This window comes from Phyllostomus hastatus, unplaced genomic scaffold, assembly GCF_019186645.2.
Source record: "Phyllostomus hastatus isolate PE091 unplaced genomic scaffold, TTU_PhHast_1.1 phas_contig_34, whole genome shotgun sequence".
Taxonomy (NCBI): Eukaryota; Metazoa; Chordata; class Mammalia; order Chiroptera; family Phyllostomidae; genus Phyllostomus; species Phyllostomus hastatus.
This window is the reverse complement of record NW_025333857.1, coordinates 30,532,776-30,554,524: the sequence shown is the minus strand read 5'-3', so window position 1 is coordinate 30,554,524 and position 21,749 is coordinate 30,532,776. Positions and strand designations below refer to the sequence as shown.

General features: G+C 43.7%; 1 protein-coding gene across 1 annotated transcript in view; it reads right to left on the bottom strand.

Moving 5' to 3' along the window:
• The window catches only part of MAMDC2 (MAM domain containing 2), a 125,806-nt gene extending 104,344 nt beyond the window's left edge, over window positions 1-21,462 (bottom strand). Inside the window, exons 1-2 of the mRNA XM_045840178.1 lie at window positions 21,046-21,462; window positions 20,548-20,661 (exon numbers count right to left, since the gene is read on the bottom strand). Of these exons, the coding sequence (XP_045696134.1) occupies window positions 20,548-20,661; window positions 21,046-21,079 (148 nt within the window). The 5' untranslated portion in view covers window positions 21,080-21,462. The remainder of the gene's footprint in view (window positions 1-20,547; window positions 20,662-21,045) is intronic.
• Window positions 21,463-21,749: the final 287 nt, after the last annotated feature.

Here is a 21,749-nt window from a genome sequence, read left to right as displayed (position 1 = left end):
AAATTGGACTCTGCACATCTCACAGCGGGACGTCCTAATCCATCCTCAATATTCAAACAGGGTTAATTTTCCTGAAGAGTAAGTACATCTAAACATGCACCTCCCTTTTCTAGCAACTTTAATTACTTTCCATTACCCATTCCAGTACATTCTAAAACTTCAGGCATTTGAGGGTTACTCTCACGGTTTTTGACAAATCTTTATACCAACTGTACTAGTATTTACTTTTTCTTTAACAAATTTCCTGCCCTGGCTGGTGTGTCTCAGTGGAATGATTGCCAGCTTGCAAACCAAAAAGGGTCGCTGGTTTGATTCCCGGTCAAGACACATGTCTGGGTTGCTGACCAGGTCAGGTTCCCAGTAGGGGGCGCACGAGAGGCAATCACACATTGATGTTTCTCTCCATCTCTCCCTCCCTTCCACTGTCTAAAATAAATAAATAAAATGTTTAAAAAAATTCTTTACTAAGGTTTTAATTAATCTGACACACTTTCAAATATATAGCACCATTTTATGTTAAAATATCCATGATTAATAAGGTCTTGCTATGTTACATACAGATTTTTCTAATACATATTAAAATAAATATATATGTCTAAAAAACTGGTGGTTAATATATTATCTAAAATATATACTGTGTCACTAGTAGCCAACTCTGGTCTCCTGAATTAAGAGCACACTTGTGCCTGCTCCTCCACACACCCAAAGAAGCGTGGCCCCAATGGAGGTGTTCAGCCTCATCTCAGCTCTTTACTGTTTAGACCCTGGGAATGCAACATAGCCCAGGGTTTTCAATTGTGGACTCTTTAGTGACACTGAGTTCAACTCTTGCCTCGGCCACTTACTGGCTGGCTGTGCTTGGGGGATTTATTCAACCTGTCTGTGCCCCACTTAGCCCATCCATACGGCAGCATCAATAATACCTATCCCATAGAGTCACTATGATAATTACCTGAAGAAATACCGTTAACACCTTCAGGACAGTGTTTAATATGCAGTAAGCACTCAGTATGTGTTAGCTGTGGTAATTTTCTCACTTTGACCTTTGCTCCAATCACACTGGACCATTCTTTTCCCGGAAAAAAATTTGCAAACCACTTTTGTGCCGTCAGCTTGCACCTGGCTTGCCTTCCCTGACTTTCAGAACCCTAGCCATTGATTGTAGCAAACTGTAAATTTTACCTCTTTAAGAAACCTCTTCTCCTGTCTTTCCTTCCCTAATAAATCTCTTCCGCCCTTTGGACATTGTGAGATCTCTGTATCTCTCCTGTTATGCACATCACATTCTATCCTGGGATCTGGATATTTACCTCCTGTTCGCTATTGGCTTGTAATCTTCGGAGGGAAAGATCCCCGCCTCCATGCAAACCCTGCCCAGCCAAGCTCCCCACCCCCACGGAAGGGATGCACAACAAATGCTGCTTCACTTGCCCCTGGCTCCAGGCGGTGCCCAGAGTGCTGGATGCTCTCGATGCAGCTTCACGCGCGTGCCACAAGCGTGCCTTTCAAGCAGTAGTGTGTGTGCTCTGAACATTCATAAAACAGCCCTTCGCCTAATTCACGAGTCAACTAAAAATAAATATTTTCCTTACATTTATAGCCTCATACTTTCAGGATGCCAAACTGTCAAGCATAACTCAGCTCTGAATTCTCTTTCTAAGTCTTATAACAGCTCACCATTGTATAGTGCTTTCCAGTTTATAATGTGCATCTGCTCAATCAGTTCATGCGAGCCTCGCAGCATTCATTCTTTGTGGGAACTCTCCACATTTTACAGATGCAGAAAATAAGACTTAGGATAAATGCCTGTGGAAGACCACATGGCTCAGCACATTCAGACCACAGATGGGGCTGTACATGGTGATAGGTTGAGATCTAGTTCTCTGATCCAGCTTGTTGGTGAGGAGCTGTTGCCATGGTGACACCATACTGGTGAGCCACGTAGGCAGGCATGTCTATTAGAGCCTGAGAGTGTAAGAGGTTAGTTCCTCATAAATGGCCTCATTTTCTTAAGTTATCCAAAAGAGCTGCATCTTTCACTTGACTTTTCCACTTGCTTCACTTTCCAAACTGAAAGAGCCTATCTTTAGACAATAAACTCACATAAAGACCATGCCAGCCAATAACAAGCCTCTAGAACCACCCGAGCATCTTGTCGGATCAAAGCCCTCTGAATCTGGGACTCTTGCAGTATGCAGTTTTTGCCTTTACACACTCTACACTCGCTGGGGCTAGGGGCACGGGCACCTTGTTTCTAAAACATGCAAGGTTGTTGCACTGCCACAGGAAGTGGTTCTGGTGGCTGCCTGGAAATCTGCCGGAGGCTGATTCTGAGCAAGCAGGAAGGAGCACCATGGATGAGGGATGTGGGGTAGTTTTCTGCCCTTTATCAATAGTGTCTTGTATAATATCTTTAAAAAAAGACTTAATCAGTGAGGCTGACTCCATTTACAGGGGTAGTGTCAGATCAGAAGCAGTCTGGAAGATAGAACACCTTTACTTCAAGCCACCTGGGACCACACTTCTCATTCAATTGGGTACTTTGGGGGGATGAGGGGAAGAGTAATAAACCCTAAATATGATATAGCTAAAAGTTTCCTGCATTCCAGCCTGTCTCTATAACTCTACTTTTCCCAATCTTTTATTTCCTCTACGTTCCCATCCGTAGAAATGAAGGGATTGTGAAGATGATCACCAACATCCCTCCATCTGGACCAGCCTGTGACTTTAAACATTTCAAAAGCAATAAACAAACAAAAAGCAACACACACAAGTAAATAAATTGGACCCTGGTGTGTTTTTTCATGAAACAGACAATACCAAGGACTTTGGTTAATTCTGTGCCAGAGAATGAAATCATTTTCAATCAGCTCAACAGTGGAAGGACGTTGGCATATTACTTTGTGGTCCCAGAGATAAATATTCACAAATGACTTCGTGGAGAGGTCAGGAAACGTAGCTCCCTTGGCCAAAGGAACACTGATCAAAACTGCTCTTCTCTTGCCAAAATCACCAAAAAAGGTCATGTTGCTAAATTCAATAGTTTTTCTTTGTCTTTATCTAAACTGTGTTCAACACAGACAGACACTCCCACCTGAAAACTCTCTGTTCTTGTGGCTTCTGAGACATCCCTCTGCCTTGACATGCCTTCTGCCTACCCAGCCCTCTAATTCCTGTCCCCCTGGTTGGAACCTGCTCTTCCTCCACTCTAACTCCTAGAAAGAAGGTAGAGAGCTTGGTCCTCCACCCTCTTTCCCTTCTTTATCTATACTAACTCCCAAGCTGATCATCCATTCCTGGGCATTCAACAGTAGTTGCCTGCTGATAATCCCCAAATTTCTCTCTCACCCCCTGGCATCTACTTGAACTCTCGACACTTATATCATGCTGTTTGCTGGACTTGTGCGTTTGAAGCTCTATCAAGGGCCTCAAGTGAAACACATCAAGTCAGCACTCTGGATTTCCCCTGTCCCCACAATGGCCCTCCCTTCTGTGTCACTCTCTCCCATTCTTCTCCATCCCTCTAAATGGCACCACTATCCATCAGTCACTCAAGCTGATTACCTAGAAATCATTCTTGACTCTCCTTACATCCCACACCCATTGCACTAATAAATCCTGTTGGCTTACCTCCAACGTATATCTCAAAGCCATTCACGCCACAGCCTGTACCAGAATCAAAAACACAATTATCTCTTGTCTGCATTACTACAAAGGATTGTTCCAACTTCCATTCTTACTCACTCTTCTACTATTTTTTTTTAATGAGGAATTTATTAGCATGTCTTTTTGGAGATTTTTATACCCCTGATCTGAAAACAAATTTCACATAGAAGTTGATTTCAAATTTATTCTCCACAAAATAGCAGGGTGATCATTATGAAATAAAATTCATACTTAAATCTCTTCAATGGCTGCCCATTTGAGCCAGGGAGCCTGTGAGCCCGTGAAGAAGGCCACACCTGTAGGGAAGAAGACTCCCTGGCCAAGGCCCTTGTTGCCACAGCATGGAGGGTGCCTCTTTTCCCTTGAATTTCAGTGTGTAGTCAGTCTGACCATTTGTAGAGCTGAAGCTTGTTTTCAACTTTCTAATTCTGCTGACTTTGAAGGTTGCCATAAGGGAGCTGACACGTTCTGGGCCTGTTTGCTGAGAGGAGGAGCAGCCCAGCATACACTCAGACCCCAGATTCTGTCTCACTGTTACTGTGGACTGCAGTGCCATAGCATTCCACTCACAGATCCCTCACTTAGCTGTCTTCAGTGTTCCAAATACCAACAATGGAAACAGCACGGAAAAAATAGGCTTAGGTTAAATGAAGCTTAACTTAAATTAGACCTGCTGACCTTTTTGTTTTGTATAAAGCTTTTTATTGGCTATAAAACATAATGATGACTTCAGATATATATTTAGTATGCTCAAAACTCAAATATTCTTTTTCCTACAGTCCATCCCCTACAATCCAATTAATACATTTCCAAATATTTACTGAGTTTCTTAGTATCTATCCACCTAGCCCTGATGGAGGGGTGGGGATAGGGGGGAGATATATATATTTACGTATCTCACCATTCTCTCCTTTAGAACAACCATTCTGATTTCTTAAAATAATAAGAATAAAGACAGGGAAAAATAACAAAATGAAAGAGCAATTCCAGGAGCTTCATAATCTTAGATACCCAAAGGGCACTTTTTATTTTTAATTTTTATTCTTTTTCATTTTTATTGAATTTATTGGGGTGACATTAGTTAATAAAATTATATAAATTTCAGGTGTATAATTCTATAACACATCATCTGTATTGTGTGTTCACCACCTCAAGTCAAGTCTCCTTTCTTCACCATTTATTCCCCCTTTACCCTCTCCCGCCTCCCCCACCCTCTTTTCCCTCTGGAGATCACCATACTGTTCTCTGTGTCTATGAGATTTTTTTCTTTGATTAATCCCCTACCTTTCCCACCTGGCCACCCAAATTCGCTCCTCTCTGTCAGCTGTCAGTCTGTTCTCTGTATCGACAAGTCTATTTCTGTTTAGTTTATTTTGTTTATTAGATTTCACATATAAGTCAAATCATGTGGTATTTGTCTTTCACCGACTGGCTTATTTCACTTAGCACAATACTCTCCAGGCCCATCCATGCTGTCACGAAAGGTAAGATTTCCTTCTTTGTTATTGATGAGTAGTATTCTGTTGTGTAAATGTACCACAGCTTTTTTATTTACTTATCTACTGATGGCCACTTGGGCTGCTTCAAAATCTTGGAAATTGTAATAATGCTGCAATGAACATAGGGGAGCATATACTCTTACAAATTAGCATTTCAGATTTCTTTGGATATATACCCAGAAGTGGAATCGCTGGGTCATAAGGCAGTTCCATTTTTAATTTTTTTGAGGTAACTCCATAGTGTTTTCTGGTCATGTAGAGTTGAACTTCTGCTAAGAAAATGTCCCCTGTTGGGCAGACTGTTGCTAGGGTCAGTAGGGAAGCTGGACTCTGGTGGCTTGTTCAGCCTTGGGTGGGCATGACTAGTACAGCTGAATCAACATCATCAAGGACAGACTGACAGCACAGAAAGGTAAGAGCTTTAGTCCATCTGATTCATCAATGAGGTCTGAATGGTAACATTTCACCAGATCATTAAAGGCACATTTGGCTCACTTTGAGCCAAATACCCATTCTACAGCCCATTCATTTAACATAGTTTAAGTGTTCTTATAGGGCTGGGAACAGGCCAGGGAGGCCAAGTACAATGTTAGAGCTTATCCTTGTTAAAAATTTTGATATTTTGACATTATGGAATTTTTGCATTAATTTTGTGTTTTAAAGTAGTGCAGTAAAATATTATGTACCTTAATTACTGAGTTGTTGTTTTTGTTTTTTTTTAATATTTTATTTATTTATTTTTAGGGAGGGAAGAGAGGAAGAGAGAGAGAGAGAGAGAAACATCAATGTGTGGTTGTTAGGGGCCGTGGCCTGCAACCCAGGCATGTGCCCTGACTGGGAATCGAACCTGCGATGCTTTAGTTCACAGCCCGCGCTCAATCCACTGAGCTACACCAGCCAGGGCAATTACTGAGTTGTTGTTTTTGATGCCTCCTTAAATTTTCCACCAAGGCGAGTGCCTCACTTGCCTCACCCTAGTCCCAGGTCCGGTTTATTATGTGAGAGGCATTTCACTAGGCATATAAGGCATTAAGAGAAGGAACTGCTAATTTCTAGAACCGTAATAGCATAATAGGAGGAAAAAGATATGCTCTTAAATAAGGCCAATAAAACAAAAGAGTGGTGGTAAGTGTTTTAAGAGAGGTTCAAAAGTAATGACAGTGCTTTGGGAGCGATGAGGCAGGATGGACACCATGACAAGCCTCCATGGCCCAGCTAGCCACTTCCAGCCTGGGACAGCAGGCAGACAGACCGCTTAACCTCGAGTGACTTCCACTTCCTCATTTGTGAATTCGAGGGAACGTCACCCACTTCAGGTTTCTTGTGGGATGAAACAGAGCAAAATATAAAGCAGGCAGGGGTCCACGCTCAGTGGCAGTGATTAGTATCAGCAGACAGATACAAAATCACCGATCAACTGTCTAGGGCTAATCTTTTACTGATGACTACTCATGATTTTATTTTCATTTAGTCAAAAGTCAAGACTGAGAAGCATGCCTTTCTTTAGGTAAGCTAGAAAATAAGTTTTATCAAAGGGACAGTTATCACTCAGAGTGACAGTTTGTAGGGTCCAGAGACTGGTGATCTCTGCTCCCTCCAACCTGCAGACGTAGCCTTGGCATCCTCTCTAGGCTGGAAAGTGGCAGTATTGCTGCACAGATGATCGTGAAATGTAGAGGTAACAGTCCTCAGTGTTAGTGACTGAGGTGACAAATTCAAATGAGATGGACCTCTCTGGTTATCATGCACATGGCAGTGGCCTGAAGTGTAAAGTGACAAATAGCAGGTTTATTTATATACTTTTCCTTTTGCATCCAACACACCTGTCAAAAGAGACTGCATGTTTCCTCCAGGCCAGACTCCTTGTTTTCCTACCTGTGGCCTTGGCTCCTGCTGCCCCTGACATTCCTATGAGCCACACCCTCTTGGTCACATTCCGACCTGTATTTCAACAGCCACAAATAAGCCTCCTCTTACCCACTCAGACCCAGTCTTGCCAGCTCTCATGCACCTCTGAGTTTCCAGGACCTTTTGCATTTTCCTTGCCAAGGTACTGGTCTCAATGAGAGTTCGGATAGTCACTGCTGATGTATCTTATATCTCTTACTAGACTGCCAGCTACTTAAGGACAAGCGCCTTTTATTAATAAGTCACTGCTGTTACCTTCTTTGCCTAGCATAGATAGAAACTGTTCAATGAATAAAATTAAGCTAAAGGTATCACTCTGAATAACAGGCCATAGGCCCGTATTAATTCATGGTGTCTTAAAACACATGTTCACATCCCATGGAAGAGACTTTGGAAAAGTTAAAACAAACTCTAAACTGCATTGTCTTCACCCATAATATGTACCTTCCTCAATGGGTCATTGTAGGAATTAAAAGAGAGAAGCATTTGCATGTCCTGTGGGTCAAAAGACATCACCTACTATAGAATGAAAAGACAGAGAGAAAGACTGAGCTCACCTACTGCCTTTATTCCAAGGTGAAGGGCTTTCTTTGTCCTCTGGCCTGTGTGGTGTCTCCTGCTTATATCCTTACTAATTTGAGATCCTAATATCTTTTTGCATGAACAAAGCATGCAAATATTATATTTTTCTTTTCTTTCTTTTTCTTTTGCATGAGGATACATGACTCATTTTCAAAACAAGACAATCAAGATTATCAGGAAACACAAGTTCTACTGGAATTTGTCCAGAGAACACAAGGTAGTCATGGGGATGCTTCGAGTGTGAGACTTTCATAGAAGTTCCCCAAGTAATCTCATGTAGAATTTGGAACCAGGCAGGAATTCTGTGGTTCCAGGGCCCTGCGCCATTTCTAAAGGAAAATGCTGATTTCAAATTTCCTCAAATTAGATTTTGTTTTTTGGTGGTGGTTCCTGTGTATGAAAGACTCTAGAAGAAATAGCATCCTTTTATGGTTCTCTTAGTCATTCACTTTAGAACTTAAGCATAAAAGTTCCTTGCCTCAAAGTGCAGTGAAAAAAATATTGTAATCACTATCTCCTCCACAGAACAGAGACAGGAAGCAGAAAACCTGCTACAAAATGCAGTCCTGCCACCCAGGGTCCCTGTGACCTGCCTCTGCACACCTCGCCTTCCTTAACCCCAAAGTGAGCATGAAAACAGAACTCAGTCAACTCATGAAGCCATTGGGAGGATTAAATTAGTTAATAACATCAAACACAAGAACAGTATACAGATGAGAGAAATCATTCCATAAGAGTTAGCCATTATTATAACTGCTATTATTTATAATACAAAGATCCTTTGAAACCCCATGTTAAGGGAGAGTAGGAAAACAGAGATAAAAGTGTAGAGTGGTTATTTTTTCTTAGCCTTCAGAGACAAACATAAGTTAAAGTCCAGGCTCCATCAATCACTTGCTTCATGACTTTGAGAATATTAACAAATCTCTAAAACCCAGTTTCTTTATCTATAAGTATCTTCCTCATTGGGCCACTATAAGAATTCAGTTACATTAAGCATGCAAGGCATTGAACACAGTGGTTGGCATTTAATAATTGCTCAATAAATGTTATATAAAATTATTGTTATTATTCATTTCTCTACTAGGTTTTCTGGCTCAGGGCCAACATAATCACCCAATGCTCAGTACATGCCTGTAAATATCACTTTGGTCTTTGAGTTTGTTCTAGCGACTCCGAAATGAGAGCTAAGGATGAACATAAAAACGATCATTGATGTATCTATACTTGAAATATTTATTAAAATATGGCAGGCATCATCCTCAACTCACAGCTGAGACACTTTGATGACATGTCCTTCTATTATGCACCTGGTTGCTGGGGACTGAGACTGAAAGGGGCTGAAACGGAACCTTGTCTGCCTTTTCCCTTTACCAAACATTGCCAAAGAAAAGTCTTAAATCATCTGAGTCTCAAGTGCAGAGTCTCTTGTGCATGACCATGATTCACTGCACATTTGGATGGCATGGTGGGGAATATTACGGTATCTATTTTTCCAAGACCCATTACTTTTTCTAAGAATTCTTAGACTACTAGGCTAATATTATGCTCAGCAAGAGATTGCTCATAAATGTCTCCCAACTTATTTTATGACAGGAATACAATAAAAAATGTATGAATGACTTCCTGATAACCAAAATGAGAAATAAATGGAGTTAATTAAAAAATATAAACCATTCTGTACCCTTTTCCAGCAATCCAGCATCCAGCATTTTTTGTTGTGAGTAGCTGAACTGTGGAAAGTCTTGAGGGATATTCTGAAGGGCAGAGAAACTTTCTCAGCAATTTAGCTGTTTCAATTGTTACACAAAAAGGCCACCCTTGTCCTCTCTCAAAAGTTGCTAAGTAGCGTATTTGACAGACTTGAAGGCCAGTTGGATCACAATGAACATGACATTGTTGGAAATTATTGATATGTTCTTTAAATGGGGGGGTAATCTAAAAGCTTGAGATTAATGTTCTACATTTAACAGAATTCTCTTTTGAATTCAATACTCTTGAAAGCATGTGTGCATGGAAAATAAGCAAGTCCCAGTTCAGAAGCCCAAGATGAAAAAAGAATCATGCCTCAGGCCAACACTCCGAATCTTTAGATGTGTTATCTCCGACAGCAGTTCTCTTTATTATACAATATTTAGTAGAGAACGATGTGTCGGTAGTTTGTGGAATATTTATGTGGACAACAAAGATGAAAATATATAGGGCTAATACTATATAACCTAGGATATATTAGGGTTTTTTTCAGTTATTCCTAAGTATCGCATGTGAGTTCAAAAGGGTCTGTTCTTCCGTGATGACTCTTTTAAAAAATGATACCACCGTTCACTCACATTTTCCTGATCACAATTTATGGAAAAGGGAAGAAATTTGCAGAAACAACAATGTGACTTCACAGGCTAAATCTGGACTTTCAAAATTTGTAATGGAAAACTAGAGTTTCTATAAAGCTTATATTTGTAAATTGGCTAAAACAGGGTCAATACAGACATAAAAAAGAAAATTCTTTAATGTATATTATCCATTTTTAGTAAAGTCACAAAATAGAAGAAATCTGTAGAAGCTTAAAAAAGAAAACTTCTTATGTTATAGTTTCAGACAAAATGGTCTTAGTCATAAAATAACTAAGCACAGAAGGCAGCTTCACAGTGAAGTTAGGGCATATTAAAGTCATCTTCATTATAAGCATGGCCTCAAATAACACTTCAGCTCTCCTTGGCAGTTAGGCAAAAGTTTTTCAAATAAGGAATGGAAATTTCTCCCATCATTGAGCTAAGTTATATATCTCTTTGCTGTATAGCAATATTGCCATTCTGTTAAGAGTAACAGAATAAATAAGTACCAAAATGCTTGCCTAGTAGAGCAACCAGCTTGCAAAAACACATTTATCTTAGTACCCTTTTAATTCTTTCCCAGTAACAATGGGTGAATTAAAAGTTTAGGAGTATTTCTTAAACTGCCAAAGTATTTTAGGTCAAACTGTAAATTTTCCCTTAAGTTCTCTGCCAAAATTATGTTGAGGACTGAGAAGAGAATCCTTCCAATGTTTCCAAGAGTAAACTTTAATCTATTATGGAAAAAAATAAGTAAAATTGCATTTCCCTGTCTGTGCTTGGTGTCTGTTTGATTCCAGAGGCTCAGCATTGCAGCCATAGGCACACCAACTGTAGCTGAGGCCCAGAGCTCAGGGAAGGAGCTAGAGCGCTGGACATCAAATATTTGGCAGAAGTCCCCCACTAACTGTAGTGAAACATACATCTTGCTGGTCTGTCTTCGTTGGTGTTGACCTCTGCACAAAGGGAGGGAGCTCAGGTCTTTGGAGCCAGGTGGACTTGGGTTGATACTCTGACTCTCTTGTTTCCTTGAGGATGTTACTTAACTGTCATCTCTCTGTGTCCCATCTTTCTTCATATGTAAAATGCCGATAATAACCACCCCCAGGATCCTTGTGAAGGTTAGGTATGATGATAATAAATGTACATGGCTGGTTCCACTAAATGCTGCCTATGATCACAGACCTGGCTGTGTAGGAAGCTACTGTGCAACTATTTCATCAGGTTTCATTTCGCACTTCTCATTGGGAGCTACTCCTATAATAGAAATAGAATATGTTAAGCTATTCAAGTTTCCAAAACATCCTCCTATAGCTTATAGAGGTTTGTTTTACTTTCTAATAAGTATGTTCCAGGACATAACATAATTACCACAGAGTCAGCACCATCTCCCACATCGTCTACATTTACAGTATAAATAAAATTTTGCACATTTTGAGGTTGACACTTAAGTGTTATTGAGCCACTCTGGGCAGAGCTCTTGGGTGATGGGGACTGAAGAAATCTCTATGTTTGTGAGGTTTCTGAGTTGTCAAAGTGGACATCAGGTCTAAGATAGAGCAAGGAAGCCCCCTAAGGAAGCCCCCCTAAGTAAGGAAGCCCCCTCTCTCCTGAATCTTCTTTCTTGCTGGCTCCTTTCCCTCACTTCATAAACAAGCTCAAGTCTCCCCTTTCTAAAAAGCAAAGCAAAACAAAATATGAGCGCTTCTTCTCAAGTTTCTTTGTAGGTGTGGTTGAACCCTCTCTAAGGGAGGACATCTGAACTCCTTTGCTGAGAATTGTCTGCCGACTGCCTACATTTCCCCTTCAGTCTTCCCCCGGAGCATGACAGTTTTGCCCTCATCATTCCCCTGAAACTGCGCTCACTCATTTTCAACAGACAAGTCGTACTGTGTCCATCTCTCTGCTGCTCTGGATCCGGCTCATCTCATCCTCCTTTTGAAACTCCCAAATTCCTTGGGCTATGGGCCTGCACTTTCCCAATTCCCCCTGTACAAGTCCGGTTCCTTGTGTTTCCTTTACTCTACCATTCCTGTCTTAGGCCTAATCCCTAAACATGAGTTTAAGGCTCTGCCCTCAGCTTCCTGCTGTTAACACTTTATATGTTCTTCTTGGGCACTGTAACCTCTGCTCCAAATTTCAACCACTATCTTTATGCTATCTATTCCTGCAGCCATAGGCCCACCCAGACTGTACTTGACCTTCACAATCTTACATCAAAGACCTGCTGGACACCTCCACCTGATTGTTTCCCAAGCAACTCAAAGCTGAACACACCTTCTACCCTAACAAATGATAATAAGTATACTTGGCAGGTACCCTGAATCTGGGTCACGAACCCTGGCTGCATACACAGGAAGCTATTGTGTAACTATTTCATTAGGTTTCTCTTCACACTTCTCATTGGAAACTATTCATATAAAGAAATAAAATATGGAATTTGAAATTTCCTCAGCTGTTGGTACCAAACAAACAGGTGCCCAAACTAAAAATCTGGGAGTCTCTCTCCACTCCCTGACTCATTGCTCCCACCCAATCAATCATCACGTCCTGCCAATCTGTCCTCTTCTGGTGTTTTTTTTACTCCCTCCCGTTCACTCCTACTATCTCACCTGTCCTATTTCAAGCCCTCATCATCTCTAGCCTGACCACTGGGTAGTCCTCTACCTCGCCTCCCCAGTGCCAATCTTATCCCCCTCGAATCGACCCTCCTCCAAGCTGCTGGACTGGATAGCAGGCCGCATAGCACTCATCACCTGCAGGATAATGGATAGGCAGGTCCAGCAGTGCAGTGACAAGCGTCCAGTGGCAAAGTCTCACAAATCCTTCCTCCAGAAGGATCTTGCCTATGCTTTGCATCTCTTTATAATTACCCATTACATAGACTTGCTGTTGATTCTCAAAGCTAATTGATACCCTTCCCATAAACTCCTTTTCTGCTTAAAGAGCCCACTTATGCTACTTGCAATGAAGATCTTTGACTAGTAAAGAGTTCCATTTGCTCCTATCATAATTACAGATTTGTGTTCCCTCCTATTGGTCTTCTGCAGCCACCAAGGGCAGGGACCACGACCATGTGTGTACTCCCTGGTCCCCTTGCACTCCAACTGCTAATGCAGCGCCTGATGCTTTCTCATATGCTTGTTCATATAATGGATATTAGGAGCTTTTTCTGTAAAACACATGATTCCTCCAGGATACTATAAAGTTATGGTAGAATACCACTTGTTTCATTTTATCATCTTATTCTCAGCCTCAGAATTCCCCAGAAACACAAACAACTTTTTCACAAGAGTAGAGAAGGCAAATATTCTGACAGATTTCACTGAATCACAAACCTAATCCATTGGTTTCTCCATTAGCCACATCGGAGTGCAAGAGATTCTTTTAGCAGCAGACAAATATCTCCTGGTCTTTACCCATCAAGGTGGGTCCTGTTGATGTCTCATACTTTAGTTCTTGGTAACAACAGCTCTCAAAAGCTAGTTCAAAGTCTGATCATCTTTTGCCAGAAGTACTTTTCAGATCAAGCTGTGTTACTCTCGAGGTGGCTTTGTGATTGTTTGTGATGGCAGAGGATCAAGGGATTCAGGCAGCCGTGACGGCTAAATAACCCAAGAGCTGTTTGTGCACTGGCATGCCAGAGGGATGCAGAACACGTACTGGTGAGGTGCGCTGAAATGCTGCTTCCCCGTTATTTTCGGAAATTACAGCATGAGCCTCCGAAGTCTTTGAAGTCCTACAGTAGGAAGGATTAAACGCAACCTCTTTCACTACAGGAAATAATGTCAAGGCTTTTCAAGAGCTTTAGAGACTGATTAAATTCAAAGTGTTTGTTGATGCTACATACCATCTGCCAGGAGTGGTGGGGAGGATGTAATTCATGTTCTGAAAGATGCATCACTCTGATGCGGTTTAGGGGCGGGAACTCCAATAAGGAGACACTTATAAGATTAACAAAGTGAAAAGTGAAATGAAGATGTACATGGTAGAAAGTGAAGACAGACATGGGAAGGGAGAGAAGCAGGGAAGGAAGAGAGGTTCATTTATCTGGGAAACTCAGGGAATGCTTCCAAAAAGAGCAGGACCTTAAAGCATGAACAGGATTTAAATAGGCCAAGATGGGCCAGAATAATACAGCTGTTGAGAACAATGCAACTAGAGTAAGGAGGCCATAGAGTCAAGGGTGTGTTGAGTGAGCGGCACATTAGGAATTAATGAGAGGGCAGAGTAGGAATACAATTTGGGGCAAATCATGAAGGGCCTTGAGTGTCAAACTTGGCTTTTTATACTTTATCCTGTGGGCAACTGATAATCACCAAAGGATTGACGAAGAAGGTATTTTTTTCTTATTCCTGGAAGGGGTAGGGAGTTGGCAGCCATTCTAAGGCACTGTCCTCAACTTGGATGCATATTGGAAAAACCTAGGAAGTTTGTTTATTTGTAGTGTTTGCTTTTTTGTGAACAATGCCAAGTCTGGCCCCATTTCAGGCCAAATAAATCAAAATTTCTTGGTGTAGGGCCTGGACATGACTATTTTTAAGGAAAATTTTAGGTGTTTTTAATGTCCAGTCAAGGTTAAGAACCATGGGCCTAATGCATAGGTATAAGAATTTATTTATAAAGCCCTGGCTGGTGTGGCTCAGTGGATTGAGCACTGGACTGTGAAGCAAAGGGTCACTGGTTCAATTCCTAGTCAGGGCACATGCCTGGGTTGCAGGCCAGTCCCCAGTGGGGGATGCATGAGAGACAACCACACATTGATATTTCTCTCCCTCTCTTTCTCCTTCTCTTCCCCCCTCTCTAAAAATAAATAAATAAGATCTTTAAAAAAATAATTTATTTATAAATGTTTAGTTTGGGTCGGGAATGCTTTGCTGACACTAGGTATGACCCCATGCTTTGCTTAAATAGTTGTGGCCTAATGGATATAATGGAAATTTCTGATATACTGTGAAAGTTCCTTACCCTTAAACATTTTTCTCATTTATCACTAGTAATACACTTTTCTGTGTTAAACACTACCTTTTTCCTGAAGTAGGATAACTGGCAGATACAAAAATCAGGGCTGACCAGCCAAGGTGAGGTGACCAGAATATGTTCAGCTACCTGCAGACCCTATTTATTGAGATACACAACACTTTTACTAAAATAAATAGGTTCCACTCAAATTCTTAAAAATCAAATATTGTTTAGTAAGAAAAGTAGAACTACTGGTGGGGTGACCTACCAAAGAGATTCCACTATTTGAAGAACCAGGATCTTTTAGGAATACTATCCTAAGATGCAAGCCACATAACTGTAGGCTAAGAGATTGAATATGGCAATGAAGGGAGAAAGTTCTATAAGAAGAAGTTACTTTTTTTTCTCCCAATACACGGTGAGCCCAACTGACTTCTGCAATTACAAGAAAGGACACATCCTAAAAATCCCCAGGCCGCAGTTGAGCATTTGGCCCAGAGCTGGGGGACAGCTTCCCACTGAACAAGTGTAATCTGAGTAGGGAGAATCCCATACTGGATGTTGGCCTTGGTAGAATGGGATTTGGCCAAAGCATACATCCAGAGAAGTCAGTCAGGGCAGGAAAGAGCAGGCAATGACCAGTCCAGGCAGGTGAAATCCCAAGTGGAGGGCTCAGGCAAGAGAATTCAAGACCCTGGACTGACAGATAGGGAGGCCAAGGGTTAGGGGCACTTGGAGCCTGATAGACTGTGGATGGATCCACAGGAAAGAGCAGGCTAGGGTGGGAGAGCGATGGGGCTGGGCCTGCAGCACTCCCCACCCAAACCGAGAATGTATAGGGAAAAAGTATAAGTCCTTGGGACAGTATAAGCCAAATGTGAACTTGGTCTTATTACTTGACCTCAATACCTCATTCAACCACACAAAAGTTAGGTGGTCTGAAAGGCATGTGGGTGCTCAAAATAGAGGCAAATGATAAGAAAAAGAAAGTCCTTCTTCTGGTTGGAATGAGAGGCAAATGACAAAACTATAATCAAAAGAAAAGGAGACTCTTGTTAGCTCCCCAGAAACTGTGTTGGACAGCTATTTAAATTAGAACTCATGACTGATAAAATACAAATTTAGTAACACTGAGAGTAAGAATAATAACAGGTTACACGTATAGAGTGCCCACTATGTGTTACATGTATTAATGTATTCAATCTTCACAACAATCTTATGAGATAGGTACTTTTATTATCTCCATTTTACAGCTAGGAAACTGAGACACAGAGAGGACACATAACTTGCCCAAGGTCACACAGGATAAAAGGGCAGAGCCTGGGTTCTAATCCAAGCTGTCTAGCTTAGAGTTTGTACTAACCACTAGGTGAAGTGGTTTCTCACAATGAGGAACTGCCTTTGAGGCTACAGAATGAACCAGAAGCACAAATGAAAATGCATAAGGACTTTTTAATCATCCAATACTTCATTTACTTATTCATCAAATTCATTCATTCAACAAATCTTAATTGAGCATCTACTATATGCCAGACCCTTTTCTATATACCGAAGACTGCAGACAGGTGGGACCCCACACATCTGAAAGGGTGAATAAATGCACTGCATGACCAAGAATGTAGTGTTATGTGGCTTGGGCAGGCCCACACACTTTGGAAACCATGTTCTCTCACATGAACGAACATTACATCTCTAACAAAGAGTTTCCAAAATGTTATAATTAACACACCAAAGCTCCAGGGTCCAGGACCTAGTGGAGACCGGGATAAGGCAACAATGCTGGAGGGAGGACCTGGGGAAGAGCAGAGGAAAGGAGAGGTTGCCACTGCTGGGGTCAGTGACAGTGACTGGCAGCCTCTCTGGTCCCAGTGTGCCCCTCCGCAAAATGAAGACGTTGTAGTGGATGACCTCTAAGGCTCACTGCTAGGGTTGAGGAGTCCAGGCAGAGCAGAGCCAATGCCAGGCTCGGGCACAGGGCATGACAGCCACACTCAACCTGACAGCAGCAGTAGCCAGGTGGCTGGGGAAAGCCATGTGGTACAACTGCAGGAAAAACAGCTATTTCTGGCATTGGCTGTCTCTCCAAAGGAGACATCCAAGGAGCAGCCTGAACTTGCGCTGCCCCCAGCCTCTATACAACATGGGGATTGTGTTTCTGCTGAGAAGGCACCAGGAGACCAACAAGCAGAGGAAATGCAGGTTCGAGCAGGCCTGGGGTGGGAAAGCCCTGTGAACTCCTGATTTTAAGATGAGAGGCTGAGTGGGGCCCCCAGTGTCAGGAAAGGAGCTGTGATCTGCAGGAAGGGGGGACGGCTCCTTCTGCCCCAGGAATGCCCCCTGGGATCCTTGCCAGACTTTGGGCTCTAACTGGTCCTCAAGAAATATCAGGTGGTATTTATCACTATTTATAATAACTGGCACATGACTGAGTGCAGAACTGAAACTCAGATGGCCAGTGACCGGAAGTGTCTTTAAGAGAGAAGGAAGGGGTTTGGGTGAAGAAAGGGGGTGTCAGAGGAGACACATGCACATACTTACAATGTGATTTCAGCACATTCAGCCACGGTCCCACCCTCACCCCTTGGTAGTGCCAAACCTCTGGACGGGTCCTACCTCAGACACTGGCACTTGTTCCAGAGTGCAAATACCATCCAAATTCTTCCTGTACCAGGCAACTCCTCAAACCCCGACTCCCACTGCTATAGAAAAAAACACCTTCCCTACAAAAAGTGTGTTGAATTTAATCTTTACCTTCTCTTAACTGGAAACATTTCAGTAGCTACCTCCCCTACTGTGTGGCTCAGTGCTCCAGACTCCCTGTTGTAGAACAGCACAAGCGCCTACCTGGATGTGGATTCCACCCCTCCTGCCTTCTCAGTTCCACAGAAGGAAGTAGGTTAAAGGTGCTAAACCGAAATATCCAAAAATTAGAGTGAAGCCAAAATCCACCTGATGACTAATTTGAACTGACTCTTTGGATGCAAGACCAACTTTCTGTTCTCTAAGAACCCTCAGCCTAAAAGGGCTTCTGCCCCCACAGCTGGTGTTAGGGACATGCAACCAACAGTCTCAGTTTCAGCCGCAGACCGCTGTTCAAAGGAGCTCAAATGTGCTGTCAGCTCTGAATGAATAAAGAAGGTTTTTATAGGAAAACATAGATCCTGGATTTTATTCAAAACTAAAATGTAGAAGCGAGTTCAAATTTGAGCCTGACATAATCTTACTTGCCTTGACAAGTTAAGGAAGATAAAAAAAATTCTCCAAAAAAGATGGAGGAAAATGAAAAAATAAGACAATCATTGACAAAACTAGAAAGCAGAGGAGGCTAGATGGCAGAGGCTGGTCACCTGCACTAGTGTCACCCCCTGTCCCTGGGCTGCCTCCCAGGGTAGTGCACAGCCCAAGTCAACACACTACCCCATCCAAATCCACCCATTCTGGGACCAGTGGAGATCTAGCATATTTCAAAGTGGTCATGAACTAGAGACATTGGAATTGTAATCAGAGATGCTTAGAGAACTAATACTTGAAATAAACTAAAGAGTTGGACCTCAAATATAATTTCAGGCAGCTGGGGAGATCTTTTAAGACAATTACACCAAGTTTTAATCTCCTATGATGAAAGTCTAATTACTCCCTTCCCTGGGCATTAGCATCATTTTCTCCACTGTGAATTACTGACCAAGGACATAAAGAAAGCGCCATTTGTGTTCCAAATACTGTGGGCAAATGTCTCTGAAACCGACAACTCTCTGCGGCGGCTATAACACACAGAGGTAGATGGAACCCACTGCAAAGGGTTTTTGCAGCAAGATGAAGGACGTTTGCAGAAAAGCTTGTGAGCAGCTTGCCAGATATCAGCCCAGGACTATTTTATTATCTTTAATTTGCCAACCTAGAAATGGGTTTTTATAACAGAAATTCTTAGCAATGGCTTCTCAGCAGGCAACCACAGCAGCTGGCACACAACCAACTCACTGTCCCTCTGGAGTGGACTGTTATGTCCAAGTTCTAATTTTTGAAAAACTCGATCTGTAAGGACTGAAGCCTAACCTGCCTGCTCTGCCTGGAGCGCCCCGAGGAGAATGAATTAACTTCCCCCAGCCAAACCAGTAGTCCTAGTCCTGAGCCAGAAAGCAGTGACGGTTAGAAGTTAGAGAGAAAGGAAAAGGGAAGCAACAGTGCCTTCATTATACCATGAAACCATAATCACCTTTTCCTATAAGCATCTTCCTGTTTTCCCTGAAGGGGGCCTGTTGAACAGCCACTGGGCAGAGGTGCCAACTCAGCGGAGAGCACTTCCTGTGAGTCTGGGAGGCAGGGAGTCCAGCAGGCTGAGGCATGCCCACTGACCCAGACAGCAGCAGGCTGTGAAGGGGCCACCATCCTGAATGGGCTGGGGGTGGAGGCTCCTGGATTAAGGGGTGATGTTTATTTCCTTGTCTCAGGGTCAGGACTAGGCTGAGGCAAGAGAGGTCCTTGGGCACAAGATTTAGGGTTTTTCACTCTCAGGGTCATGCAAGTGGCTCTTTTACTCCAGTCCCAGATCACTAGTGAGTGTGTTCCCTCCTGTTCTACCCCTAACCAGACAGCTCAGAGCTGGCCACTCAAAGATACCATGTGATACGGACCACCATTAGCATATTCTAAGACTGAGATTCCCTCCTGTGAAAAAGGGGCATGACGTCACCCACCTGTGAGGGTCAGAGGAGCTAATATATGCAAAGCCCCAAACAGAAGCCTGGGGCAGAGGAAACTGCGACAGTTCCACATCCCACCCAGGGCCAGGGCCCACCGTCCTCCAGGGAGCCAGCTTGGAGGACTGGAGGCCTGAGGACAACTGAAAAGGGAAGGAGGTTAGTGTTTCTCCTTCATGCTGCAGTATTTTTTAAAGGAGGCTCCTTCCCAATGCAAAAGGCCTGGGGTTTCAAACTCCTAAAGGGTGTTGGGGAGGCGGTGCAGGGGGTAAGGGGACACCCAGTGCCTGTTGCTGGGTACTGGAGAAATATTTATTTTGACTCAGTGAAGGGTAAGAGGATACATCTGAAGACCCTGAATTTACACTTTGTCACCAGAAGCCAAATGGAATGTAGTGGTGAGACCACAACCACCACCTGCCAGCTGCGTGACCTCAGGCCCAAAGTCATGGACTTGGTTTCCTCTTTGCCAAGTGCTGGCTTACAAACACAGCAGGAGTGTGAGACAAAGCCATGCCACAAAACACTGAGGGCCCTCCAGAGTCATGGAACCATGCCTGCAGGGTGTCTGCTGACCACCAGAGGATGATGACCTACCAGGGGCACACAGACAGTGGGTGACAATCTTTAGCAGTGCCCCCTTCTCCCTTCCCTTATGGAGTGCTGAGGGGAGGGGCAAAGCCTTAGGGCTTCTACCCACAGGCCAGGTAAACAAAGGATGCCCAGCCCCACCCCGTCTCTTCCTTGGCCATCCTCACAGCACAGCTGAGGTTTGGAAGAAGGACCCGTGACATACACATTTCCTCCCAAGAGTATTTAACTCCAAGAGAGCATTACCCCCGTGAAAGGGCCAACCAGCAGGAAGCAAGTTTACCTGGGTTCCAGGACACTGAGTCTCCTTACCTTCCTCATTTAAAATCCACGGCTGGAACGCAAACACAGAGTCGAAGCCACAGGTGTTTTCTTCAAAGGCGCAGGATCCCGCGGGCAGGTCCAAGGCACCGGCGAGCTGCAGGGCTAAGGGCACAAAGCAAGTTTCAGTTCGGGCTCGGCCCGGGAGCGTTTGCACCAACTCGGGCGCCCCTGGGAAACTACCTGGTGAAAGTGAGGGGAAGACGTGGGGCAGGAGGGACAGGTGAGGATCGCACTACAGTACCCTCCCCTCCCCAGTCCCACCCCCAGGGCGCTTTCATTGCACGAACCGCACCTCCATCACCACCCCAGGCTTGTTTTAGGGAGCAAGAATAGCGGCTGCGGAGACGGATCGCGAGGCGCCCTTGGCCGGCTCAGCCTAAGACCAGAGCCAGGCGATGGGAGTAGCAGGAGAGTGAGAGGGTCACGAGATTGCTCCTCCCGCCCCACACCCACCCCCCCAAACACGCACGGGGGTCCAGGCCTTACCCTTCATTGCCAGGAGGATGACCCTTAACCACATTGTCGTTCTTCAGGGCGAAGTACCGGAAAGGGGCGCAAGGGGCCAGATCGCTGGGACCAGCGGCTCCCAATGGAAAGGAGCGTGGGAGGGGGAGGCGGGGGCGCCTAGGACGGGGGAGGGAGAAGTCGAGAGGCAAAGCGTGCACTTGGAGCTGCTCAACTTTGCAAAGCAGCTCCCGGAGCTGAGCAGAAAGCTGAAGGTGCCTAAATGGAGAGCGCCTCTCTGCTGCAGCCGCGGTCTGACCGCGTCCCTAAGGAGGCTGGCCCGCGGCACAGCTGGTCCTGGGCGAGGATGGGGCTGGGCGGGGAGAAGACAAGTACACACTTCTTTTTTTTTTTTTTTTGAAAGGCTAGTCTGGAGTGGCTGGGAAAGGAGAGGTCGGGATACAGTGCCTCTGCTCAGGATTTTAAAGCTTGGGACCAGACCCCTTGCAGACAGTTGGAGGGGGCTGGCCCATGCGCGGTGGGAACCAGCTTATTTCTGGGGACAGCCTCTCCGCATCTGGCATGCCAGTCCTGCAGGGCTGGCCCTAATTTTAACTTCTCCCCAGAATGGAAGAGGGTGGAATTCTCCTAGGAAAATCTAGAGGAAATTTTGGAAACTGTAGGGTGGAATAAGCTTCCTATCTCACGAGGTTCAGCGTTTGCGGCCCAGTAATGCTAACCTTGAA